General features: G+C 50.1%; 1 protein-coding gene across 4 annotated transcripts in view; it reads right to left on the bottom strand.

The window, feature by feature from the left end:
- Nucleotides 1–25,895, bottom strand: part of LOC137438012 (uncharacterized) — a 68,319-nt gene that overhangs the window by 34,317 nt on the left and 8,107 nt on the right. For all 4 annotated transcript variants that reach the window (XM_068132857.2, XM_068132858.2, XM_068132859.2 and 1 more), the window contains one exon: nucleotides 6,130–6,340. In XM_068132857.2, the coding sequence (XP_067988958.2) occupies nucleotides 6,130–6,294 (165 nt within the window). In that variant the 5' untranslated portion in view covers nucleotides 6,295–6,340. The remainder of the gene's footprint in view (nucleotides 1–6,129; nucleotides 6,341–25,895) is intronic.

The following is a 25,895-nucleotide window of genomic DNA, read 5'->3' as shown; positions in this document are numbered from 1 at the left end:
GCGCGGGGCACGAATCGGTGATAAAAATTCACCATGCCGAGGAACTCTTGGAGGGCCTTGATGGAACGGGGACGCGGGAACGTGGTGATGGCCTCGACCTTGGTCGGCAGCGGCACGGCCCCGGTCTTGGTGATGCGGTGGCCCAAAACGTCAACGGTCGTCGCGCCGAAGTGGCATTTGACCGGGTTGACAATTAAGCCGTGCTCGCTGAGGCGACCGAACAGTGTTCGGAGGTGGAGGAGGTGCTCGGCGCGGGACGTGCTGGCGACGAGGATGTCGTCCAGATAGACGAAAAGAAACGGCAGGTCGCGCAGCACGCCGTCCAACAAGCGCTGGAACGCCTGGGCCGCGTTTTTGAGGCCAAACGGCATCCGCAAAAATTCGAACAGGCCGAACGGCGTGATGACGGCCGTCTTCGGGACGTCGGTCGCCCGGACAGGTACCTGGTGGTAGCCCCGTATCAGGTCAATTTTCGAAAAGATGACCCGTCCCGCCAAATGGGCGGAAAAGTCCTGAATATGCGGGATCGGGTACCTGTCGGGGCTGGTAGCGTCATTGAGACGGCGGTAGTCGCCACACGGGCGCCATCCACCCCCCGGCTTTGGCACGATGTGCAGTGGCGAGGCCCACGCGCTATTGGAGCGCCGCACGATGCCGAGGTGCTCCAACGCGTCGAATTCGGCCTTTGCCACGGCGAGCTTGGCTGGGTCGAGGCGGCGGGCCCTGGCGTAGACCGGCGGGCCCGTAGTGGGTATGTGGTGCTCGATCCCGTGCCGCACCACGACGGCCGAAAACGTCGGCCGCGTGAGGGCCGGGAATTCCACGAGCAGGCGAGCGAACTCGTTCGTTGCCGGGAGGGCGCACGCCAGTTCGGTCGGCGCGGAGCTGCTCATTGTGCACGCCAGGGAGCTGAAGGTCTTGGCGTGGACAAGGCGACGTCGTTTGACGTCGACCAGCAGCCCGTGCGCGCAGAGGAAGTCGGCGCCCAGCAAAGCCACGGGGACGCTGGCGGTAACAAAAGTCCATTGAAAGCACTGGCTGCCGAAGCAGAGGGTGACGACGCGTGGGCCGAAAGTGCGTATGGCCGAGCCATTAGCAGCAACCAAAGAGGGGCCGCAAACTGCGTCCAGCCTGTCCTGCTCGGAGGCAGGTATGACGCTCAGTTGGGCGCCGGTGTCGCACAGGAAACGCCGTCCAGACGCTTTGTCCCGAATAAACAGCAAGTTGCCCGAGTGGCCGGCGCTCATGGCTGGGAATGAACGCCGGCCCGGCCGTTTCCCGACCTGCCGAAAGTGCACGGGGGCCGGCACGTCCGAGCCTTGTGTCCAAACCTGGCGTGGTAATAACACCACGCCCGGTCAGGTGGAGGCCCCGGCCGTCGTGTCGGAAGCGGGCGGTGCGGCGTGGCGGCCGCCAGTTGCACCGGCAGTTCGGCCTCCAACCGCGCAGGGCGCTCGGGCGTCGTGGGCGTCACCTCGGACGGCGGCGGGCTCCAGGTAACCGCGCCGATGTGCTGGCCCGCCGAGGAGATCTTATCGGCTTCCCTGGCGAGGGCGCGGGAATCCGTGATCAACGTGCCAGCCAGGGCGAGGCGTACCGGGTTAGGCAGCTGACGGAGGAACAGCTCCCGGAACAGGAATGCCGGAGAGTGCTCGCCGAGCAACGAGAGCATATAGTCCATGCGCTCGGACGGGCGCGTGTCGCCGAGCTCAGGCAGGTCAAGCAGGCGCCGTGCGCGTGCTGCCGGTGAGAGGGCGAAAGCGCCGAGGAGGAGCGTCTTCAGCGCGTCGTATTTGTCAGCAGCCGGCGGGTGCTGGAGGAGGCTCAAGGCGCGGGCGGCGGTGGCGGAACCGAGCGCCGCCACAACATGGTGGAAGCGGGTGTCGTCCGCGGTGATGCCTCGCAGGGCGAACTGGGAGTCCGCCTGGGCGAACCAAACAGCCGCGTGAGCCTCCCAGAAGGTAGGCAGTTTAAGCGTCACTGCCGTATCCATGTCGGTAGGTCACCAACGAAGGAACTGCGCTCCAACGCGAGTCGAAAGAATTGACGCGACCAAAGACGGAATTCGTCCGAGTTGCTTTATTGAAACAAAACAGCTCAGGTATTCTGACAAGCCCGTTTTTCGGGCAACAATATATATACACATTTATGTCGGGAAGTTTGCCCGGCAAAAGCTATACCGGGCATGCCCGGGTATCAAGGGCGAGCCTTGGAAAGGCGAGTCTGGACCTGCCCGGGCGTGTTTGGCTGCGGCCTGGCAAGTCGAGGCTGGGCGTGCCCGGGCGCTCTGGGCGAGCACTGGAAAGGCGATAGCGGGCATGCCCGGACGCTCTGGGCGAGCCCTGGAAAGGCGATAGCGGGCATGCCCGGACGCTCTGGGCGAGCCCTGGAAAGGCGATAGCGGGCATGCCCGGACGCTCTGGGCGAGCCCTGGAAAGGCGAGAGCGGGCATGCCCGGGAAAGACGAGACCGGGCGTGCCCGGGAGGTTCGGGCGTGCCCGGGAACAGTGAGTCCGGGCATGCCCGGGAGAGGCGCGTCTGGCCGTGTTCTGGCCGGTGCAAGGCGATTATGTACATCCAGCGGTAACCGCTACATCATAATGGAGGCACCTATGACATCATCATTAGCATATTTTATTCCCCATGGAGTTCTTTACAATGAGCTATGTCTCAATTTTTTCCATGCAGCACTTTCAGAGATATAGAGGTGCAATTTTTTTTCTGTTTTTTCAAGATGGCGGCCATACCACATGACCTATGACATCATAGTTATTAAAAAATTATACAGGTGGAGTTGCACCTATGGTGGAAATTTCCTGTCAATCGGACCAACGGTTGCCGAGAAAATCGTATTTATTCTGTGCGGACAAACAGACAAACAAACAAACGGACCCAAATGCAACACCCTCTCCTCCTGCGAGGGTGATAAGAAGAAGAATGTAATGTAACTCGACAAACGATGATCAATTGTCGTACATTTATTAACTCTCGGCATACAGGGTCGTTTCAAGCTGGCGCCATCTGAACTCTGACGTAACTCCCAGAAACAGAAAGAGACCCGTTTTAACACGGGGAACATTTTGGAGCAGGAGCATCATTGATAGCTCGGACTTTCTCATCTGTAGGGTGTAGACCCTCGGCATAAATTTTATGACCAGTTAAGTGACAACTTTTCTTTTTCTTTTCTTCTTTTTTGTATACAAGATCGAGGTTCATGTAAGAGCCAACATGAATCACAAAAAGACAAACTGACATAAAACATAAGATAAAGGGAGCGGGAGACAAGATGGGGAGAGAGAGGGAAGCACACAAGTACAACATTTGAGAGCAGGGACATCGGGAGATCTGTGGGAGGGTGAGGGCTTGGGGGGAGGAAGCACGGGAAGGGGTGTGGGGATGGGAGAAGTATAAAACACATGGACACTGCTAGGACTTCCAGGAAAGAAGTCGGAATTTCAAAACAGTGGATCTGGGGTGAATTAACGGGGGTAGAAAAGATCAAGGTTTTGGATGGGGGAAGATAAGAGATGGTGGTGAACAGCTGTTTCAAAAACCTGGAGGGATGAGTGGGATTGAAGAGAGTGAGGGAGTTTGTTCCAGAGGCGGGAGAAAAGAGGAATGAAGGAGTGAAGGAGTGAAGGTGAATAGAGAGTTTTGATTTTGGAAGTTTCACCATAAGAGGGTTGCTGGCAGATCTTGTGCGACCTGTAGGAATATTTGGGGAACAGAGCTGGGGGAGCTAGGCCGGAGAGGAGTCGGTAGAAGACAGGGAGACCACCAACCTATGGCACCATAAACCATAAACATGCATTTGTTTCGATGCAGGCAGAGGCCGGAGTCCGATATCTTCTTCAGAACTCGATCCAGGTTTTGTAGATGTTCAGCATCCATATGACCGGTAACCAGAATATCATCCTGGTAACAAACGACATTGCATCCAGCGGAAAATAAACTGTCCATGACACGTTTATAGATGCCAGGCGCAGAGTTCACTTCGAAACTAAGTCAATGGTACCTGTACAACCCACGATGCATGGATGCAAGGAAAAAGGGACTGGGTGAGCTCTGCAAAATACAAGTTTGGCATTCTGGTCAACACTGAGTTTAGCCGTCTGTCCTTTCAAAGTTTCAAGCTCATCTTTGAAGACGTCCAGATACATATCCAGCACATTTTAAAGTGTTTTTGTAGCCATAAGATAAATGTTGGCTGCCCAGAGTTGATGAATGCTTTCCCACTTCACCTGAATTACACTCAAGCAGTCCCTGCCTAGTAAGGAAGGCCCCTTTCCAGGAATGACGATCAGGGGTAGGTGAAACTCGCGATCATCGTAGCCCACCGTGACATCACAGGTTCCATGGGGAACAATCTTCTCACTTGTATAGGCGAAGAGTCCATAGGTAGGAGGTTTCAGGTCGGGTCTGTCAGCATTACTCCACAGGTTTGTGAAAACAGCACGGCCGATAAGCGAGACAGCCGCACCAGTGACGACCTCCATTTGCAATGGTCGATTGTTAACAACAGTGGCAAGAAGAGGGTCCCGCTTGTCGCGAGAATCAATAGAAGCAGGTCATGCGATTGTGAGTTATCGTAAACAGAGCTTACCTGGTCAAGCCGATAAACTGATGTAGCTTCTTATCGCCAGCTTTCTCTTTCCCCCATTTGCTAGTGATGCAAGCTGGAGCAATATGGCCAGTTTTAAAACAAAAATGGCAGGTTGCATCTGTTAACCGACTCATCTCCTGAGGGTACTTTCCATTGCCCTGGAAACATTTGTGGTTTTGAGACTGCACTGGCTTCTGACTAGCAGACTTGTTTCAACACTTTGGCTGATCATGATGTAACGATTCACAGCAGGGCTGGTACCAGACGAACGAGTAGTAACGATGCTTGAAGCGTTGCGTTGCGTTCAGCACTTTCCATGGAAATTGCGGTGTCTCTGGCATTTTGGAACATCAGTCTTCTCTCAGCAAGCAGGCGTCTACGAGTGCGGTCATCGGACATGCCAACCACCAGCAAATCACGGAGCATGTCATCAATCGTGTCCCCAAACTCACACAGATGTGAGTTTTTTGAGGTGTGCAATGAAGTCTGCGATCGACTGACCTTGCTGCTGTCTGCACGTGTAGAAATTGAACCGACACAGGATGACTGAAGGAGACGGATTGCAATGTTTCTTCATAGTGGACTTGAGCTCTGCATACATGAGCTCCTGGATTACCCAAGGACAAATCGGGTTTTTAACGAGTGTAATCGCCTCTACCCCACAAATGGACAGGAATACGGCCTTCATCCAGGCTTCCGTCATGACGCCGTTCGCCTCAGAATAGAAAAGCAACCGCTCAGCATACGTGTCAAAATCTGGCATTCTAAATAAAGGATTCCAGTTAAAATCTAGTATTCAGAATCATACAAGCAAAATTTTGCGAGCAGTGGAAGTGGTTTAATGGGTGTAGAAAATATGGGCCTGAGACTGTGGTGAATTGCTGTCTTGAAGACCTGGAGAGAAGAGTTGGATAAAGCAAGTGTGGAAGGCAATTCCACAGGTGGGATAAAAGGAGGAATACATGAGTGGAGGTGAGCAGTGGTTCTGGATTTAGGCAGTTTAACTAGGAGGGGGTTGCTGGTGGACCGCGTGCTTCCAGGAGATAGGCAGATACTTGGGGGGGGAACAGAGCACGGAGAGGGCAGAGGGTGCAATAGCAGAAATGAGGCAGAGGAAGACAGAGAGACCACCGACTTGTAGGTGATGGCGAAGTGATAGGCCCATAGACCCAGCTGCATTGCAAAATATTCCAACGAGTCAAAGCGAGAGATTTCAGTGAAAGCACGGTATTTAGGTTTGCTCATTTCAGATTACATCGATCCAAGGCTCATAGTAGAGCTTGTACATAAAACACGTACAGGCCAAATATATTGTAAGACACCAGTGTACTTCGTGAGTAGACAATGGGCGTATGCATAGACTATATGGGATTTAAACCTGGGTTCCGAGCATCATGAACCATAGGTTCATATCAGAACACTAAACAGGCCAAATCAGAACATGTTACATCAGTAATCCGTTAAACCAGCTTTCCCACAAAAGTTTTCTCACTAAAATACTCTGTTTCAACTTCATTTCAACTCACCGCTTCTCGAAGACACAGTGTCCTCAGCTCCTGCAATCGCTGTGCGAGTTGCTGACCCAACACCCGTTGCCTCCTCTGTAGGACACCTAGATGAGACTTGTGCTTGGTCACATCTCCAGTGACGTTTTCTCGCTTCTCGAACACGTCGCCAGTGTGCGCATCCATTACTACCCCTCACTGGAGGAGCATAATTGCTGCCTGAACAGGTCTCCTGGTTACACAGATGCACACACACAAAACATAACAATTACCAAACAATTACCAAAAAACATAACCATTACCAAATTGGAAATAATAACAATTACCAAACACAAGAAATCAGCCCAAGTGTGATGGACTTTTAAAATGAGGGTTCAAAACTGCGGAAGACATGTTTTAGATTAATGAAGAAATGAAAAGCCCCTTGTACTCTGCGTACTTGATGCACAATCTAATGACTACGCTTTTCTCTCTGCAGTCAGCAGGTCTTTCAAAATGATGTAATCCACCCCAGAATGCTCGGCACGCACGCGCATAGCCCCATACCAGCAATGCTGATTAGGGCATGTTCCTGTATATCATGCGTACACGACATGGTTTGTCACCTAAAATTAATCAGAAAGCTTCTACAATAATCTGAAAATACTTGGAAGAGTACTTGAGAAAAATGGTTGTGCCTCCACACAACAAAAGAGTTGGAAAACTATCTAAATTCAGCCAAAAAGCTGATACCTTGCAGCTTTCCATACTGCAATATCTGGACGACATAGGCAGATCTTGTGCGACCTGTAGGAGTACTTGGGGAACAGAGCACAGACAGGGCTGGGGGGGGGGGGGGGGCTAGCCCAGAGAGGAGTCGGTAGAAGACAAAGACCACCAACCTGCATGCGGTGAGTAAGTGAAAGTCCCTCGCAATCGGCAACATCGCGGGAGATTCCAATGATTCTGAAAGCTTTGGTTTCAACAGCGTGAAGCCGAGTGAGGTGTGAGGCAGGAGCACCAGCCCAGAGGGGAGAGCAGTATTCCATTGAGCTTCGGATGAAAGCCTTGTATGTGGTGAGGAGCTCAGGTGTGCCAAGGAAAGACTTCGCACGATGGAGAATGCCCAGTTGGCGACTGGCTTTGGAGGTGAGCTTGGAAATGTGTTTTTCCCAGGAAAGATCATGGCAGATTGTGAGACCCAAGAGATTGAGTGACAGAACTTCTTGGAGAGGATTGTTGAGAAAGTAGATGGGAGGGTTGTCCAGACAGTTTTTTTCGAAGAGACATAGTGAGAGTGTGAGATTTGTCAGGATTGAAAGACATGTTCCACTTGTTTGACCAGTCTGTGATTTTGACCAGGTCTGCTGAGAGTGAGGGGGCTGCGGACTGCCAATCTGAGGGATGAGGTATGGAGCGGCAGAGGGTGGAGTCATCAGGAAAGAGATAGAGAGGATTTTCCAGAGAGTCAGATAGATCATTGATGAAGACCAGAAAAAGCACAGGGCCCAGAACACTGCCTTGGGGAACTCCAGCCTGAACAGGAAGGGTAGATGAGAGAAATCCATTCAGGGCCACACGTTGACTACGACCAGAGAGGAAATCTGCAAGCCATGCGTGGAGATTTCCATGGATACCATAGGAGGGGAGTTTGGTGAGCAGAACGGGGTGCCAGACCGTATCGAAGGCATGTGATATGTCAAGGGAGACAGCTCGAATTTCCTGTTTGACATTGAGGACCTCCATCCATTGTTGAGACAGCAGAAGCAGCATGTCCAGAGTAGAGTGACCTGGTCTGAATCCAAATTGATGATCAGAGATCAAGCCATTGGAGTGGTCTGTAGTTGCAAGGATCTGTTTTTGCACCTTTTTTGTGTACAGCCGTGATGTGGGCTGATTTCCAAGCTGAAGGCAGATGACCTTGAGCAAAAGAGAGAGTGAAGAGAACTGAGAGAGGTTGTGAAACAGAGTTGTCAAGGAGCGGCAGAGCAGGATTTTAGGACCTGTGGACTGATGTCATCAGGTCCAGTTGCAGAGTCAGAGTGGAGGATTGATAAACTGCTCCACCTTGTCAGGTGCCTACATTCCGGAATTTGATAGAGAACTCAGAACTCAGAACAGAATTCTTTACAATGAGCCATGTTTAAATTTTTTCAATGGAGCGGTTTCAAAGATATGGAGGTGCAACATTTTTCGATTTTTCCAAGATGGCACCTGTACCACGTGACGTCATAATTACCATTAAAATATTCAACTGGAGGAGGCGCTCCTATGGTACAAATTTCGTGTCCATCAGACTAACAGTTGAAGAAGAAAAAAATATTTTCATACCGATCATATCAAGCGTTGTACTTGTCGAATTATAACGTCATAATGCAGGCACCAATGACATCATCAACATACTGTATCTTATTCCCCATGGTGAGTACTTGACAATGAGCCTTGTTTCAACTTCTCCCATTGAGTAGTTTGGGGGATATAGAGGTGTAACGTTTTTCCAATATGGCGTCCGTACCACGTGACCTATGACATCATAATTATGACAAAATATTATACAGGCAGAGGCGCTCCTATGGTATAATTTTGTGTTAATTGGACCAACGGTTGCTGAGAAAATGACTTTTAAAGATGCAGACACGTACGCCACATGTACACACGTAGGGACGCAAGCGAATGCCTAACCCTGCTTTTCGCTTCGCAAGCGCAGGGTAATTAGTCAAACCTCATGGCTCCTACAAGAAAGACAATGACAAATCCTCCACAATATACTTCTGCCTAAAACTACTTCCCGTTGCGGCTGCGGTCCCCGTTGCGGCTGCATGGCGCGGCTACGGCCCCGTTACGGTTGCATGGCGCAGCTCCGGTCCCCCGTTGCGGCTGCATGGCGCAGCTCTGATCCCACGTTGCGGCTGCATGGCGCAGCTCCAGTTCCCCATTGCGGCTGCATGGCGCAGCTCCGGTCCCCCATTGCGGCTGCATGGTGCAGCTCCGGTCCCCCGTTGCGGCTGCATGGCGCAGCTCCGGTCCCCCGTTGCGGCTGCATGGCACAGCTCCTCCGGTTCCCCGTTGCGGCTGCATGGCGTGGCTCTGGTCCCCCGTTGCGGCTGCATGGCGCGGCTCCGGTCCCCCGTTGTGGTTGCATGGCGCGGTTCCGGTCCCCATTGTGGCTGCATGGCGCGGCTCCGGTCCAGTCCCCCGTTGTGGCTGCATGGCGTGGCTCTGATCCCCCTGTTGTGGCTGCATGGCGCGGCTCCTGTCATCCCTTTGCGGCTCTGGTCACCGTTGCGGCTCCGGTCCCCATTCTGGTTCAACGGCGTGGCTCTAGACACTGCTGCAGGCGGGGTGCAGCTCTGGGCCTGGCTCAATGGCGAGACACTGGTCGTGGGTCAATTGCACAGCTCCACATCGCGTCTCCAGTCCCTGCTCCACAGCACGGCCCTGGTTCCAGCTCCCCGGTATGGCTCCGGTCCCAGCTCAACCCTGTGCTCTGGTCCCATTCTTGCGAATGTCTACGGTGATGGCTCAATGCATGCCGTGCCAGGTAGAGAAGAAGGTTTTTCATCCTTAAATAGCCTTAGTGTTACAGCTCGGGTTTTATTAACAACAATCCATAGAAATAGAGAAAGACAAAATATAGAAATATAGAAAATATATAGAAAATATATAGAATATATAGAATATATATAGAAAATATAGAAATAGAGAAATATAGAAATAGGTTAATAGAGAGTTTTTTTTTTAATCCATAGAAATAGAGAAAGACATTTCCCCACTATATGAGCAAAATTCCATTTACCCTCAATTCAGCAAAATCTCAGTTTGATGACTCTTCATCTTTGAATGAAAACTAGAGCAGGTTTGTTGTCATCCGAAGGAGAAACTTATATTTACCCTTGAAATATTTGAGTTCTCTATCAAATCATTGTAGCTTCCACGGGTTTGCAAAATAATGAATATAAAACAAATCAACTTTTATCACAACTAATAACAAGAAAAATAGAACATACTTGTGAGAATCAAAATGGAAATCGTTTGGATTTACTGAAATTTTCTGCCACTTTAAAGACATCGCAACTACAAATCAGTACAAATCCTCTCCCACACGTTGAGATCGAACAATAGAGAATAAATTGTGGACTTCAAAGAAGCCAAACAATAACGCATTTATTACCTCCACCACCGAAGGCCGATGGAGATTATGTTTTCACCCCTGTCTGTCTGTCTGTGAACAGGATACCTCAAAAGGTTGGACAGATTCCGACGAAACTTGGTAGACAGATTGGGTATATGACAAGGATGAAATGATTAGGTTTTGGTGAAGTTCTGGATCTGGATTTTTATTTTTATTTAAAGTGATTCTTCACCATTGAGTGATCGGGCCAAAAATAATAAATAACAGGATATTTCAAAAAGATTTGGACGGATTATGCCAAAACTTTGGTGGATGAGTTGGGTAGGTGACAAGAACAAGCCAATTATATGTTGGTTCAGGTCCAAATCCAGATCTGGAATATTAGTGGATACAAAATGTAAACTATTCAGCTTGGAGGAGGTATGCGCTCTACCGCGTGCTGTTCTAGTTTGGAATGTTTTCTGTAGAAAAGCAACAGCAGAGATGCCGTTCCAATAAGTAAATAAAAGCCGGAAACGCTCGAGGAATGAACAAGAACGAGTTTTTCAGGATGGGGTTTTTTTTGTACTGAAGGAATGAAATGTCTGACTCAAGTATGAAACAGCACAAAAATGTGCTTTGAATGCATTCCTTTTGCTCAGCATTAGTCAAATACCATTCCGTGTACCTGCAGAACAGGTCGTTACCTTCTCCTTTACCACGTCATTCACGCATACCTTGTACAAGTGAATGACAAAACGGTCGGAAGGACCAGCAACGAGCACAAGACGCAAACATCGAGTGTCCTGCTATTTGGACAGGGTACCGGGCGCACAGTGGCCTACTGTTTTCTCAAAAGCTATTGCAAAATATTTTCCATCCAAAGCGAGTACAAACACATGGGATAGCCGATTTAATATCCCCTCTGAAACGAGAGGGTACTTTGAGATGCATTGCCTGCAGAATACTTGGGTGAGTTTGTAGTCGAATCCATTCCATAGTTGAATGAGACGGAAATAGCAAGTTCTGCCCTGTTCAAAGTATGGTATTACATTAACACCCATGCTGGGTGTTCATCACCAACTTTACTCGTGGATACAACACAATATTTACCAGCATCTCCTCTTCCATTCTCCACTGAAAAAGTAAACACACACACACACTGTGTGTGTATGTATGTATGTATGTATGTATGTATGTATGTATGTATGTACAGTCACGTGAAAAAGTAAGTACACCCCATGTAAAGTTTTGACTTTTTCAACATATTTCAACATACAGCTATTTGATCTTCATTTCAACAATATTGATAGATAAAGGTGATATAATATAACAAATATCATGAAACATTTACATTTTGTAGTCCATTGTATAATTTAAATAAACATAAATGCAAATTTCACATGTGGAAAAAGTAAGTACACCCTTGGCTCTAATAGGTGGTATTGCCCCCTTTGGCATAAACAACCTCAAGTAGGCGTTTCTTATAACTGTCTACCAGTCTCTGACATCGACTGGGAGAAATTGTTGCCCACTCCTCCATGCAGAATTCTTTCAGCTGTGCGATGTTTGAGGGGTTTCTTGCATGCACAGATCGTTTCAAATCCCCCCACAACATCTCGATGGGATTTAGATCCGGGCTTTGACTTGGCCATTCCAGAACCCTCCATTTCTTTCTTTTCAGCCATTCCTTGGTGGATTTACTGGTATGTTTAGGGTCATTGTCATCTTGCAAGTTCCACCTTCGGTTGAGCTTCAACTTTCCGACAGATGGCATCACATTATCCTCAAGCTCCCTCTGGTACAATGAGGAATTCATAGTGGATTATATGATGGTGAGCTGCCCAGTCCCTGATGCAGCAAAGCTGCGCCAAACCATAATATTTCCACCACGATGCTTTACAGTTGGTATCAGGTTCTTGTGGTCAAATGCTGTCTTTGGTCTTCACCAAACATGTCTTCTGGTACTGTGGACAAATAGCTCTCCCTTTGACTCATCTGTCCAGAGCACATTGTTCCAGAAGTGCTGGACTTTGCCTCTGTGTTCATTGGCAAACTTTAGTCTTGCCCTGATGTTCTTTCTGGACAGCAAAGGTTTCCTCCTGGCACACCTCCCATGTAGACCAAAATTGTGCAGCCTCTTTCTAATGGTAGACTCGTGCACTTTGACATCAACAGTGGCAAGAGCTACCTGTAGGTGCCGTGATGACATTCTGGGGTTCTTAGAGACTTCTTTCAGCATCTTGCGGTCTGCTCTCGGCTGAACTTGCTGGGGCGGCCTGGCCTGAACAAGCTGGCAGTTGTTAGGAATCTTCTCCACTTGTCGTTGATCTTCTGGACAGTCGAATGATTGATTTCAAATTGTTTGGAGATCTTTTTAAATCCCTTCCCAGACTCGTAGGCATCTATAACCTTCTTTCTGAAGGCCTCGGAGAGCTCTTTTGATCTCGGCATGGTGACGCCGCACACTTCAACAACAAAGAGCAAACCAAACTAAATGTCTGAGGTTTAAATAAGACAGGTTCCTCCAAGATCCTCTCTGACGATGTTCTAATCATTTGCACCTGAGCTGGTGCACCTGATTCTAATTTTAGGTATTTGAAGTAGTGATAAATGGGGTGTACTTACTTTTTCCACATGCGAAATTTGCATTTATGTTATTTAAATTATACAATGGACTACAAAATGTAAATGTTTCATGATATTTGTTATATTATATCACCTTTATCTATCAATATTGTAGAAATGAAGATCAAATATCTGTATGTTGAAATATGTTGAAAAAGTCAAAAGTTTACATGGGGTGTACTTACTTTATCACGTGACTGTATGTATATATGTATGTGTATATATATATATATATATATATATATATATATATATATATATATATATATATATATATATATATATACACACACACACACACACACACACACACACACACACACACACACACACACACACACACACACACACACACACACACACACACACACACACACACACACGCGCGTAGTGTTATGGATGGGAAGAGGCAGCATTGGATTGGTTACCAGAGGAAAAAGGAAATATGGAGCTCCGGAAAATGGAGATGCAATAGCAGAGCCAGGAAAGATTGGAAGAGAGGAGGCAGCAACGAGAGGAAAGGAAAGCAGAAAAGGAACGAGGACTCGAGGAGAAAAGAGCAGAGGAAAGGAGAGCTGAAAGGGAGTTAAAGGAACAGGACATGGAGTATCAGAGGGAAATTAAACTCAAGGAGCTTGAATCACTGGGAAGACGGAGAGAAATCTAATCTGTGCTGGATAGTTCGACAACAAGTCAGAACCCTTGGGACATTGGTGGGCATGTAAGACTGGTTCCACCCGGAAATGAAAAGGAGTTAGGCAAGTTCTTTTTAAACTTTGAAAAGGTGTCTCAGATGTTAAAATGGCCGGTGGAGTCATGGACTATGTTAGTACAAAGTGTTCTGGTGGGAAAAGCTCAAGATATCTATTCGGCTTTACCGATTGACCAATGTGCAGATTATGAGACAGTTAAGAAAGCCATTCTCAAAGCCTATGAATTGGTCCCTGAAGCTTACCGGCAAAAATTTAAGAATGCCAGGAAGCGGGAGAGTGAGACTCATGTGGAGTTTGCCAGAGAGAAGGAAACTATGTTTGATAGGTGGTGTGACTCGAAAGAGATTGGGGAAAACTTTAACCGTTTACGATAATTAATTTTGGTGAAAGAATTTAAACTGTGTCCACGCGGACATTAAAGTTCATTTGGATGAAAGAAAAGAACCTGAATTGTATGAGGCAGCAACAGTGGCAGATGACTATGCCTTGACACACAGGATCGGGTTCCACAAACCTAACTTCCCGCCTCGAGGTAGCCAGGGGAGTTACATTAAATCAGGTTTGGAGAGCAAATTCTCATTGAGGCGGCCCAGAGAGGAGCATCGAGCAAAATCTGGTACCTCAAATTTTAGTGATCAAAAGATTGACTGTCCATGGCAGACCTACCTTCCAGGGGATCCGAAGCAGACCACGGGATTTTCCTCCGGGCCCACTTGCGCTTTTTCTAATAAACCTGGGCATTTGATGTCCCAATGTTATGCCCTGAAAAGGAGAAATCAGCATCGGAATCAGATTAGTTCAACTCAGTGCGTTGGCCAGTGCGAGAAATCATCCTTGGAGGACAGAGACTTGTGAAGGTCCCCGTGCCAAACTTACTGCATCAGAGAACGACCTTGTCCAAGAGGGTTACAAACCTTTCATTTCTGAGGGGGGTTTGTCACTGGATGGGGACTGAACTAACCAGAGACCTGTTATGGTATTGAGGGACATGGGAGCACATCAATCTCTGATGTTCGAGGGCAGTTTGCCATTGTCGGAAAAAAACTGCAACTGGGCCTAGTGTCTTCTTACAGGGGGTTGGTGGCTTCATTGAAGCTCCTCTTCATGTGCTCCATTTAAAGTCTGAGTTGGTGTCAGGACCGGTCACCGTAGGTTTACAAGCCACTCTTCCTGTGGAGAGAATTTCTTTTATTATCGGGAACGATTTGGCCGGTGGTCGAGTTTCAGGTAATCAAAGGTTGGTTGAAAAGCCCAGTATGGAAAATAACAGCACAGGTAGAGCTGGAGATTCCGGGTATCTTTCCATCCTGTGCAGTGACTCATGCTATGGGTAGGAAGCGCTCTGAAGAGAATGAGAAGGAAGGTGATGTGGATTTGTGTTCCATGGTCCGTCGGAGACATCTGGGAACGAAGCTGAACAAACGGTGCTTGTCCGAAAAAGACTTGTTGAAGAACAACACAGAGATTCGGAGCTCCAGAGTTTGATTGGTAAAGCCATTACAGAGGAAGAGGCTATGAAGATACCTGTTGGTTACTTCATGAAAGGGGAAATACTCATGAGAAAATAGAGACCACCGGAGGTGCCAGCAAATGACGAGTGGAAAGTTCATTACCAAATTGTGGTGCCACAACCGTACCCGAAGGAGATATTGAGTTTGGCACATGAGACACCTTTGGCCGGGCACCTTGGAGTGAACAAGACACGTGACAGAATTTTGGTACATTTTTTCTGGCCAGGATTGCGACGTGATGTGGCGGAATTCTGTAAATCTTGCCATTGTTCCCAGCTGGTGGGAAAACCTAATCAGAAAGTCCCATCCGCACCTTTAAAACCCATTCCAGCTTTTGAAGAGCCATTCAGCCGTGTCATTATTGACTGTGTAGGCCCTTTACCTAAAACTAAGGCTGGCCATCAGTATCTGCTGACCATCATGTGCGCTTCCACTGGGTTCCCAGAAGCCGTGCCTCTTAGGAAAATTACTGCGGCAGTTATTGCGAAGGCTTTGATTAAATTTTTCACTTTGGTTGGCCTACCTAATGTCATCCAGTCTGATCAGGGTTCCAATTTCATGTCAACGCTTTTTCAGCAAGTGGTACACCTGTTGGGAGTGGAGCAAGTAAGATCAAGTATTTACCATCCCGAGAGCCAAGGGGCCTTGGAAAGGTTTCACCAGACATTGAAGAATATGATCAGAACGTATTGTTTTGAATGTGACAAGGATTGGGATGAAGGAATACCCTTATTGTTGTTTGCTATGAGGGAATCTGTTCAGGAGTAATTGGGATTCCTTCCTTTTGAACTTGTGTTTGAACACGCAGTTCGAGGACCATTGAAATTGGTGAAAGAACAGTGGCTACAGGAGGAGTCGCAGTCAACAGTGGTAGAGTATGTGTCAACGGTTAGGCACAGATTGGCAAAGGCTTGTGAAGTTGCGAGAGGAAACTTGAAAGTGACACAGGATAAAATGAAAGTGAGACATGACAAGAAATCTCAGATAAGAAATTTCAGTCCTGAGGACCGGGTGTTAGTGTTGCTTCCTGCTTCCTGTTCATGTCAGCTTCATTGTCTGGTGAACGGAAGGTGTGAATTCCCAGTTGCATTTTTGGTGGACTATTACCGGACCAACGTCGGCCCGAACTCTCACCAAGCGGCTCTTCTGCAGCGTCGACTGTCAGCCGTCCTGTGTTCAGGTCTCAGTACGACTTTTTCTTGTGATCACCGGAGCGGGGATCGACTTTGGCCTGGTGTCGTGACACAGTGACTTTGGGGAATGTTGCAGTTCGCTCACGTTGGAGTACTGCGAGTTATTGATTCAGGAATATATTGGTGGTTCTACCATTGGTCATTGGGCCACCCACATAATAGCACATCTTTCTGCCGTGACTCCTTTCGGGGCTCGGAGGTACACCGTGACCGGGGTTTGGGGAGGAGCACGTAACAATATATATATACACAAAGAATTAAGTTAAGCACCCCCCCCGTTTTTTTACAACCTCGCACATTACAAGTTTGTTGTCGTCAAAACAGTGTAATATACCCATGATATTGCTATATTTTCTGGAGAAGTGATATTATGGTCACATAAAAACATAACAATCATGCCGTTTTCAATATTTTATTCTGAATAATTTAAGGTGAAATTTTTTGGGAATTTTAGGCATATTTTCACCTCAATTTAAGTATGGAGCTATAGGTCCATCACGGACAGTGTGGATGACGTTTATGTTTTCTAACGTACAGTCAATGTTCTGAGAAGACCTCTAGCGATCTTTGCGTCAATAACGTGTGTAGGACCCACGTGATCGGATCACTGACTCAACCCTACGTCTCATAGACCCTGTAAGCCGTCGTATGCGTTGCTGTGGCAGGTTGTTCCATTCCCGATGTAATGCACGTTCCAATTCATCCAGATTGGCTATTGGAGGGACCATCTTCCCTCCATGGTCCCTCCAATAGCCAATCTGGATGAATTGGAACGTGCATTACATCGGGAATGGAACAACCTGCCACAGCAACGCATACGACGGCTTACAGGGTCTATGAGACGTAGGGTTGAGTCAGTGATCCGATCACGTGGGTCCTACACACGTTATTGACGCAAAGATCGCTAGAGGTCTTCTCAGAACATTGACTGTACGTTAGAAAACATAAACGTCATCCACACTGTCCGTGATGGACCTATAGCTCCATACTTAAATTGAGGTGAAAATATGCCTAAAATTCCCCAACAAATTTCACCTTAAATTTATTCAGAATAAAATATTGAAAACGGCATGATTGTTATGTTTTTATGTGACCATAATATCACTTCTCCAGAAAATATAGCAATATCATGGGTATATTACACTGTTTTGACGACAACAAACTTGTAATGTGCGAGGTTGTAAAAAAACGGGGGGGGTGCTTAACTTAATTCTTTGTGTATATATATATATATATATATATATATATATATATATATATATATATATATATATATATATATATATATATATATATACATATATATATATACATATATATATATATATATATATACATATATATATATATTGTTATGGATACGGAGTACGGCTCTTCCCTCTTAGCAAGGGGTGGTTAGTCCCTTGTCTTGTTAAGCTGACCGTCTCCGCTCCTGGCACTTGTAACGCTATCCCGTGGGATGGAACGGATCAGGGTTATGGGCCCAGGGTTTATCCCGAATACCTTTATCCGTCCCTCCGCAGACTAGGGAGACAAGTACCGCTCGAACCCCGGTTTGGATGGTCTAGTTAGTTGCCGAGCGGTTTTTAGCAACCCGAAGTTCGAGTCATTAGCCTTCACTAAACCCGATCCTGAACGTTGGCCGAATCGCGCCACGTACACTCAATATTGAAACCACTAAAGCGACCGAACGAGAATGAAGAAGAAGAATAAGTACGGAGGAATAACAGGATTTATTAATGATTTACACAAGCCAAAGCAAAGAGAGCAGTCAAGGTTATATACAGGGAAATGGAAGGAGCAGGAGACAGTGAAATCATTAGCTTACCTATACAAGCTTAATTAATAAACCCCAGGACAACGTGGAAGACGGACAAACATTCACACTTACACGGGGAAATGATGGCAGGAACGAATGGCTTGGAGATGGATGGCTTTGAGAGGCAAGGAAGGTTCAACGGGGACTGGGCACGGTCGGGCCGGAAGGCACCGCCGTCAAGAAACCGAGCCGCGGTCGTGCGAACTCCCGCGGTCCCAAACTGCGCGGGCGAAGTTCCTTTCCCCGCACTGCTGCTTCGCGCGCTCCTTGCGTTGCCTCGGTCCGTTTCTCCTGCAGCGCGGCACGTGTCACAGCGGCTTGGTCACACCTGCTCATCTCCTGGACTCAGAACTCATCTCTCCTCTCAGCTCAGCTCATCTCTCCTCTCAGCTCATCTGCGTGGAGCGTCCCGCTGCGGGTTATATAGGCCACGCCCTTCAACCTTTGCGAACCTCCCCCAAGTGTTCTCTCTCCGCCCTCTCAAGCCAAACCCCTCGTTCTGGGTTGGTTGAGCGGGGCCGACTCACTCCTCCCCTCTATGATGAGGTGGAGAACCGCCTTTCTTCTTCGTGGTTACCTCGTGCGTAATGGAGTCAAATGCAGCAAACCTGGCAAACCTGGCACTTGGAAGATGCCATGGGGCGTCGGAGGGACCTACTCTTATTTAATTCGGTGCAATGAAGAGTCAAACTATTGGGAAACACATCCTTAACCTACATAGAATAAGGGACTAACTATTTAAAAGGATATATGGTGTCCTGTGTGTAGGTTTATGGAGTTAACTAAGAGGACGAGCTTCGACCTTTCTTTACTTACGGAGGGTGCCATTTACACACAACAAAACCATAATTCTCACATTCTTTACATTTTCTCAAATTCGTTACACTTCTCAAATTCGTTATATATATATATATATATATATATATATATATATATATATATATATATATATATATACATATATATATATATATATATATATATATTGAAGTGTGGTGCTGCGCACACACGACTCGATTGCCAGAGAGGTAAGCCACAACGCGTTTGTTATAACAAAGAGTCTTTATTCCAAAGCTCTTACTGCAGCACTGGGCGGGCTCAGGATTAGAGCCCGCATATATGTGCTGAGGCCACGCCTAGTCCCCGGGCGTGGCCGATTGATCGAAGGGCGGGGCATGTGCCTTCGATCCCTGCCTGGGCACTCGCGCCACCCACTGGTGCGTGGAATTATTTCCCCTTTTGCCCGCCACACGCGCCCCCCCAAGAATTCCCGCGCACCTGAAGGGTGAGTTTGCGGGGAAGCCGGATGACCCGGCCGAAACGCCCCCTGGCGATGGGTGCAGGGCTGGGGGGTAGCGGGGCTGGGGGTTGCCGGGGGTCCGACCGCCGGGAGGTGGCCTCGACGCGGAGGCAGAGCTGCTGGCGGGGGTGGTCCAGATCGATGTGGGCCGGCTTGAGGCGGTCCACGGAAATGCGATCCGGGGCACCGCCGATGTTGATGGTGAAAAATTTGTCCCCGGTCTCCAGCACGCGGAAGGGCCCATCGTACGGGGGCCGTAGCGGTGCCCGGTGGGCGTCGTGCCAGATGAAGACGTACTTTGCCGTGCGAAGCTCCGGGGCGACGTGGGAAGGCGGGCAACCGTGGTGTACCGTTGGCACCGGGGCGAACCTCCGGGTGGTCTCTTGGAGGGCGGAGCACTGTTGCGCCGCGGACCAAGGAGCCGTGGAGTCAGGGATAAATTCACCCGGTACCCGCAGTGGTTGCCCGAAGACCAGCTCCGCCGAGGATGCGCGCAGGTCGTCCTTGGGCGCCGTCCTGAGGCCCAGCAGGACCCAGGGGAGTCTGTCGACCCAGCCGCCATCGCGGAGGCTGGCCCGGAGCACGGCCTTCATTGAGCGATGAAAGCGCTCGCACAGGCCATTGGCCTGGGGGTGGTAGGCCGTGGTGCGGTGTAGTTTCACCCTGAGCCCTTACGCCACCGCGGCCCAGAGCTCCGAGGTGAACTGGGGGCCGCGGTCGGACGAGATGTCTGAGGGGGCACCGAACCGGGCAACCCAAGTGGTGATAAAGGCTTGCGCCACCTCAGCCGCAGACGTCACCACCAATGGGACGGCCTCCGGCCACCGTGTGGTGCGGTCGACCATGGTGAGGAGGTGGGTGAACCCCTGCGAGAGGGGCAGAGGTCCCACCAAGTTGACATGCACGTGGTCGAACCGACGCTCGGGCACCGCAAACGGGTCCAATGGGGCCTGGGTGTGGTGGTGGACCTTTGCGCGCTGGCACGCGAGGCACGTCCTGGCCCAGTAGCGGACGTCCTTCCGGAGGCCATGCCAGACGAACTTCGCCGCGACGAGCTTCTGGGATGCCTTCGTGCCCGGGTGGGACAGGCCGTGGATGGCGTCGAAAACGGGGCGCCGCCAGCCAGCGGGCACGATGGGGCGAGGCCGGCCGAGGGAGACGGGAAACTGGCGAGGAGGCGGGTAAAGTTGTCCGCTGCCAGAAGCGTGCAAACTAAACTTGCCGGGACGGAACCTTCCAGCAAGCCGCTTGGCAAGCCGCCCAGTGAGCCGCTCAGCGAGCCGCTCAACGAGCCGCTCAACGAGCCGCTCAGCGAACAAGCGAGCGAGCTAAAGGTTTCGGCCTGGATGAGCCGTCTGCGCTTCATGTCAACCAACAACCCATTCGCACATAGGAGGTCCACACCAAGCAGTGCCATTGGCACGCTGGCGGTCACGAACGACCATTGAAAGCGCTGCCCTCCGAACCGCAGGGAGAGGCAACGCTTCCCGAATGTGCGGATGGATGTACCGTTGGCGGCAAGCAAAGCGGGGCCCGGCCCACGGTTCGCTTGTCGGACGTGGAGGCGGGGAGGACGCTTACCTGCGCTCCTGTATCGCAAAGGAAACGGCGCCCGGACAAGGTGTCCGTAATGAACAGGAGGCTGCCGGAATGACCGACGCTCAGGGCCGCTAATGAGTGCCGGCCCGGTCGTTTCCCGACCTGTCAAAAGAGCACGGCAGGCGACACGTTTTAGCCTTGCGGCCGAACCTGGCGTGTAGTAGCACCAGGTTTGCGGCAGCGGCGGCCGCGACGGCCATGGTGATGGCGGCGGCGGTGGTGGGCGGGGCGCAGCAGCGGCCACGAGCGAAGCCGGGGGCGCTGTAGCCGCTGCCCCGGGATCCACGACGGCAGCACCGTAACCCGACCGCTTGTCGCAGGCCGCGAAAAACTTGTCGGCCTCTACGGCCAGGGCGCGGGGTTCCTTTATCTTGGAACCGGCCAGCGCGAGGCGTACCTGTGCGGGTAGCTGGCGTAGGAAAAGCGCCCGGAATAAGAAATCCGGGGGCTGGTCTCCAAGCAGCGACAGCATAAAATCCATCCGCACGGATGGTCGTGTGTCGCCGATTTCGGGAAGGTCCAGGAGGCGGTCGGCCCGTTCGGACTCCGTGAGCCCGAACGTGGCGAGAAGGAGACGTTTAAGCGCCTCGTACTTGTTGTCGCCCGGCGGGCGCCGAAGGATGGACATGACTCGGGCGGCAGTGCCGGGCCCGAGGGCAGCGACCACGTGGTAGTACCGGGTCTCGTCCGCCGTTATGCCTCGGAGCTGAAATTGAGCTTCGGCCTGCACGAACCAAACGTCGGCCTGTGCTTCCCAAAACTCTGGGAGTTTGACTGCGACGGTGTTGGTGGCCATGGCTCGTTCGGTGGTCAGCAACGGCTGAACCAATCGGGGTCACCAGTGAAGTGTGGTGCTGCGCACACACGACTCGATTGCCAGAGAGGTAAGCCACAACGCGTTTGTTATAACAAAGAGTCTTTATTCCAAAGCTCGTACTGCAGCACTGGGCGGGCTCGAGCTTAGAGCCCGCATATATGTGCCGAGGCCATGCCTAGTCCCCGGGCGTGGCCGATCGGTCGAAGGGCGGGGCATGTGCCTTCGATCCCCGCCTAGGCGCTCGCGCCACCCACTGGTGCGCGGAATTATTGCCCCTTATGCCCGCCACAATTATATATATATATATATATATATATATATATATATATATATATATATATATATATATATGATTGACCCCCACTCGTGATTAAATAATAGGTTCCACAAGACGTGAGACAAAATGGCTCCATAATTCATTTTTTTCACTCTTTTAAAGGTAATCATTGTACGCCCTATTTTATTTTAAGCTGTCCAAGAACATCAGTCTTTTTGGATTTGGATTCTACTTGTATTATACATTTTTAACGCATAGTAATACATACCGGTACAAAATGGAATGGCAGTTTGTTTATCGATAGTGCATTCAGGGACGACTTCGGCTGAAAGGATGACTGAGGTTCCCACACTCTCCTCTAAGCTGTCTCACCTGGGTTCGAATCCCGACCCAGGTATAAACTATCCCTCCGATGGAAGTTAAACTGGATGTCCCATCTTCCGACATTAGTTGTTGGGTGTTAAAGATCCCACACTATCCTTCATGAAGGGCAAGCTATCACCGGCACCCTGGCCAAATTACAAATTCCTGCCCGAACTACAGCTGGGAGGGCAATGGCGTAAAGCTTCGAGATAAACCACCCAATATAACAATTGCTCAGGAAACTGCTTTGGCAGCACAGACACTCTAACGAGTATGGTACATCAGATAAAAGTAACAACTGAATAGCGAAAGCGGAAAAAACCGAAAAGGAAATTAAAGCCGTTTAAAAAGGATAGAGCACAAAACAAAAAGGATAGAGTAGGGAGGGAAGTGGGGGAGAAGAGAGTGGAGGTGGGAGAGGGCTGTGAGGGGGGATGTGGGTGTGAGGAGGGAGAGAGGGGAGCAGGATGTGAAGGGGGAGGATGTGAGGGGAGAGCGCAGTGTGTGAGGGGAGGAGAATGGAGTGAGGGAGAGACAGGGAGTGGGGAGAGAGAGTGGGGAGGGAGAGGAGTGGGGGAAGGAGTGGCGAAGACATGGGAGAGAGAGGGAGTGGGGAAGGGAGAGATGAGAGGGAGTGGAGAGAGAGGGAGAGACAAAGGAGTGGGAGGAGAGGGAGTGGAGAAGATATGAGTGGGAGAGTGGGGGAGAAATGGGAGGGAGAGGGGAATGGGGGAGAAATGGGAGGGAGTGTGAGAGAGATGGGAGGGAGCGGGGAGTGGGGGATAAACTGGGAGTAGGGAAGAGACGGAGTGGGGAGAGGGAGAGTGGGGAGTGGGGAGAGGGAGAGTGGGGAGTGGGGAGAGGGAGAGTGGGGAGTGGGGAGAGGGAGAGTGGGGAGTGGGGAGAGTGGGGAGTGGGGAGAGGGAGAGTGGGGAGTGGGGAGAGTGGGGAGTGGGGAGTGGGGAGAGTGGGGAGTGGGGAGAGGGAGAGTGGGGAGAGGGAGAGTGGGGAGTGGGGAGAGTGGGGAGTGGGGAGTGGGGAGAGTGGGGAGTGGGGAGAGGGAGAGTGGGGAGTGGGGAGAGTGGGGAGTGGGGAGAGGGAGAGTGGGGGAGGGGGAGGGGAGGGAGAGTGGGGGAGGGGGAGGGGAGGGAGAGTGGGGGAGGGGAGGGAGAGTGGGGGAGGGGAGGGAGAGTGGGGGAGGGGGAGGGAAAGGAGTGGGCGAGACAGGGGAGTGCGAGGGGAGCAGTGAAGAGAGGAGAGTGAGAAAGGGCCAGAGGAGTGGATGGGGAGGGGGGAGATAAGTGGTGGAGAGAGGGGAGAGACAGGGGAGTGGAGGGACAGGGGAGTGGAGGGACAGGGGGGTGGGGAGATGATTGGAGTAGAGAGGGGAGGGACAGGGGAGATGATTGGTGGAGAGAGGGGAGAGAGAGAGAATAGGGGAGGGAGGGGGAGTTGTCCTGTGTTCAGGTCTCAGTACGAATGAGATATACTACATATACATATTTTAGGGGGGGTGGCTTCGACGGGCTCCTCCGCTTTTGGGGAGCGGGGAAGGGAAGGAGGAAAAATTTACCCGTGCAAAGAGTGCTTTAACCTCAGTGTTGCCCAGGTAAAATAGGAAATTGTAATACCTTCTACCACCATCACCAGGTGGCGCTACACGGTACACATTTACATAGAGAATTGACGCCCCTCTCCTGGTCCCCCACACCCCCGCATGAGGCCGCGGCCACATAGCCTATGTTACCCCCCCCAGCCAAAGTTGTATTTGTGCCCCGAGTAAAGTATAAAAGTGTTTATAGCTGGAGTACCCGGCGTTGCTCAAACGAATAAGAAACATTAACATCTATCTATAATTCCAGTAATCTGTCTGTACGTTTGTACGTTTGTACGTCTGTTTGTCTGTGACCGCTGTTTCTCGACAACCACGGGTCCGATATACTTTTAACTTGCCAGGTATATTGCTGGGGACCCGAGGATGTGCCTTTTCAAGGTTTCATATTAATCGGACAATTACTTACCGAGCTATGTCCAAAAAACGATTCAACCAATCAGAGAGCAGCGAACGATCGCGTGTGCCGAACGTGGAGGACACACTCTGCCTCGGATGGCACATTTGAGAGCGTATTCATTTATTTCACGTTTGCAAACTATGTTGGCGTTAAACTATGTTTTAAAACTAATAAAACCGAATTTGCGATTCATTCGCTTTCCTGCGCGTTTGTGCACGCGATGGCGATTTCTTTACCAAACTCCGGAAGCCGTTCGCTTTGGACCAAACCATTGCATGTAAATAGAGGGGGGGGATTGTCACCGTACTCGCAAGCCGTTCGCTTTGGACCAAACCATTTCATGTAAATAGAGGGGGGGGGATATAATTTTAGATATAGATATAGTACGGGCAATGCCCTAGTATTTGAAATGAGGATAAATATTGTTGCGGTTTTGAGTCTGTCAAGTGAGTTTCATAAAGGTTAAAGTCTGTCCCCCATAGTTAGTCACACAAGCAACATGTAGCCTCGCAATAGTATAGTTATGTCTTAGTATTTGTGAGCTTAGTTCCCTTCCAGTGTTAATTCTGCATTGAGTAGGAGCCAGGAAAATAGGCCCTACTGCCACCGATCATCCTACGTCCGTAGCCTCAATACCTTTTGCGTTAACGTTGGTTCATATTGGGCGAGTTAACACGAGGCAACACGAGGCAGGCAGAGGAGGATCGGGGCGGAGTCGAGGCAGAGCGGCAGAAGCGATGACGGTAAGCAAGAGCCGCCAAACAGAGCTCAGAGGTGGTGGCGGCGGCATGGCGTCAGAGGGCATGGTGAGAAGAGTCTGGTGAGTTCCAGAAGGTTCGGGGGGCATATCTATAAGAACCGCTGCGCAAAAGCCCTCGACAGGACTCGCAGAGGAGAGAGAGAGATAAGAGGACTTACACCAGAGGACTTTGCTGCGAGAGAGAGAGAGAGAAATAAAGGACCAGCGCGTGGAACACTAATAACGACAGGACTCGCAGAGGAGAGAGAGAGATAAAAGGACTTGCATCGGAGGGCTAAGAGGACGAGCGCGTGGAACACTAATAACGACAGGATTCGCAGAGGAGAGAGAGAGATAAGAGGACTTGCATCGGAGAGCCAAGAGGACTTACACCAGAGGACTTGACTTGCTGCGAGAGAGAGATAAAAGGACTCGCGTTGTAAAGGACTGCTGCCTGATGAACTTGACCATTGCACGAGAACGCGCGCGCTAACCAACACCAAGTGTATTGAAGAAGAGGAGTTGGTCGCTACATATACGCGGGCGCAGCCAGACGCGCTTATGAACGAATAGCGCATTTGAGACACGCGAGTGAACAAGGCTGGGTAACCGCCAGCCACGCTAAAGTCCGCCCTCTACCATTCCGCCCCAACATCTGCTTTGTTCGAGAGACGCGCTACGAGTCCCTGTCTTCGCCTGCCACCATCTTCACGGGACGTGCCGGGG

The sequence above is a fragment of the Myxine glutinosa genome, chromosome 12, assembly GCF_964187855.1.
Source record: "Myxine glutinosa chromosome 12, kmMyxGlut1.1, whole genome shotgun sequence".
NCBI classification, from domain to species: Eukaryota; Metazoa; Chordata; class Myxini; order Myxiniformes; family Myxinidae; genus Myxine; species Myxine glutinosa.
This window is presented reverse-complemented; position numbering and strand designations above follow the sequence as displayed.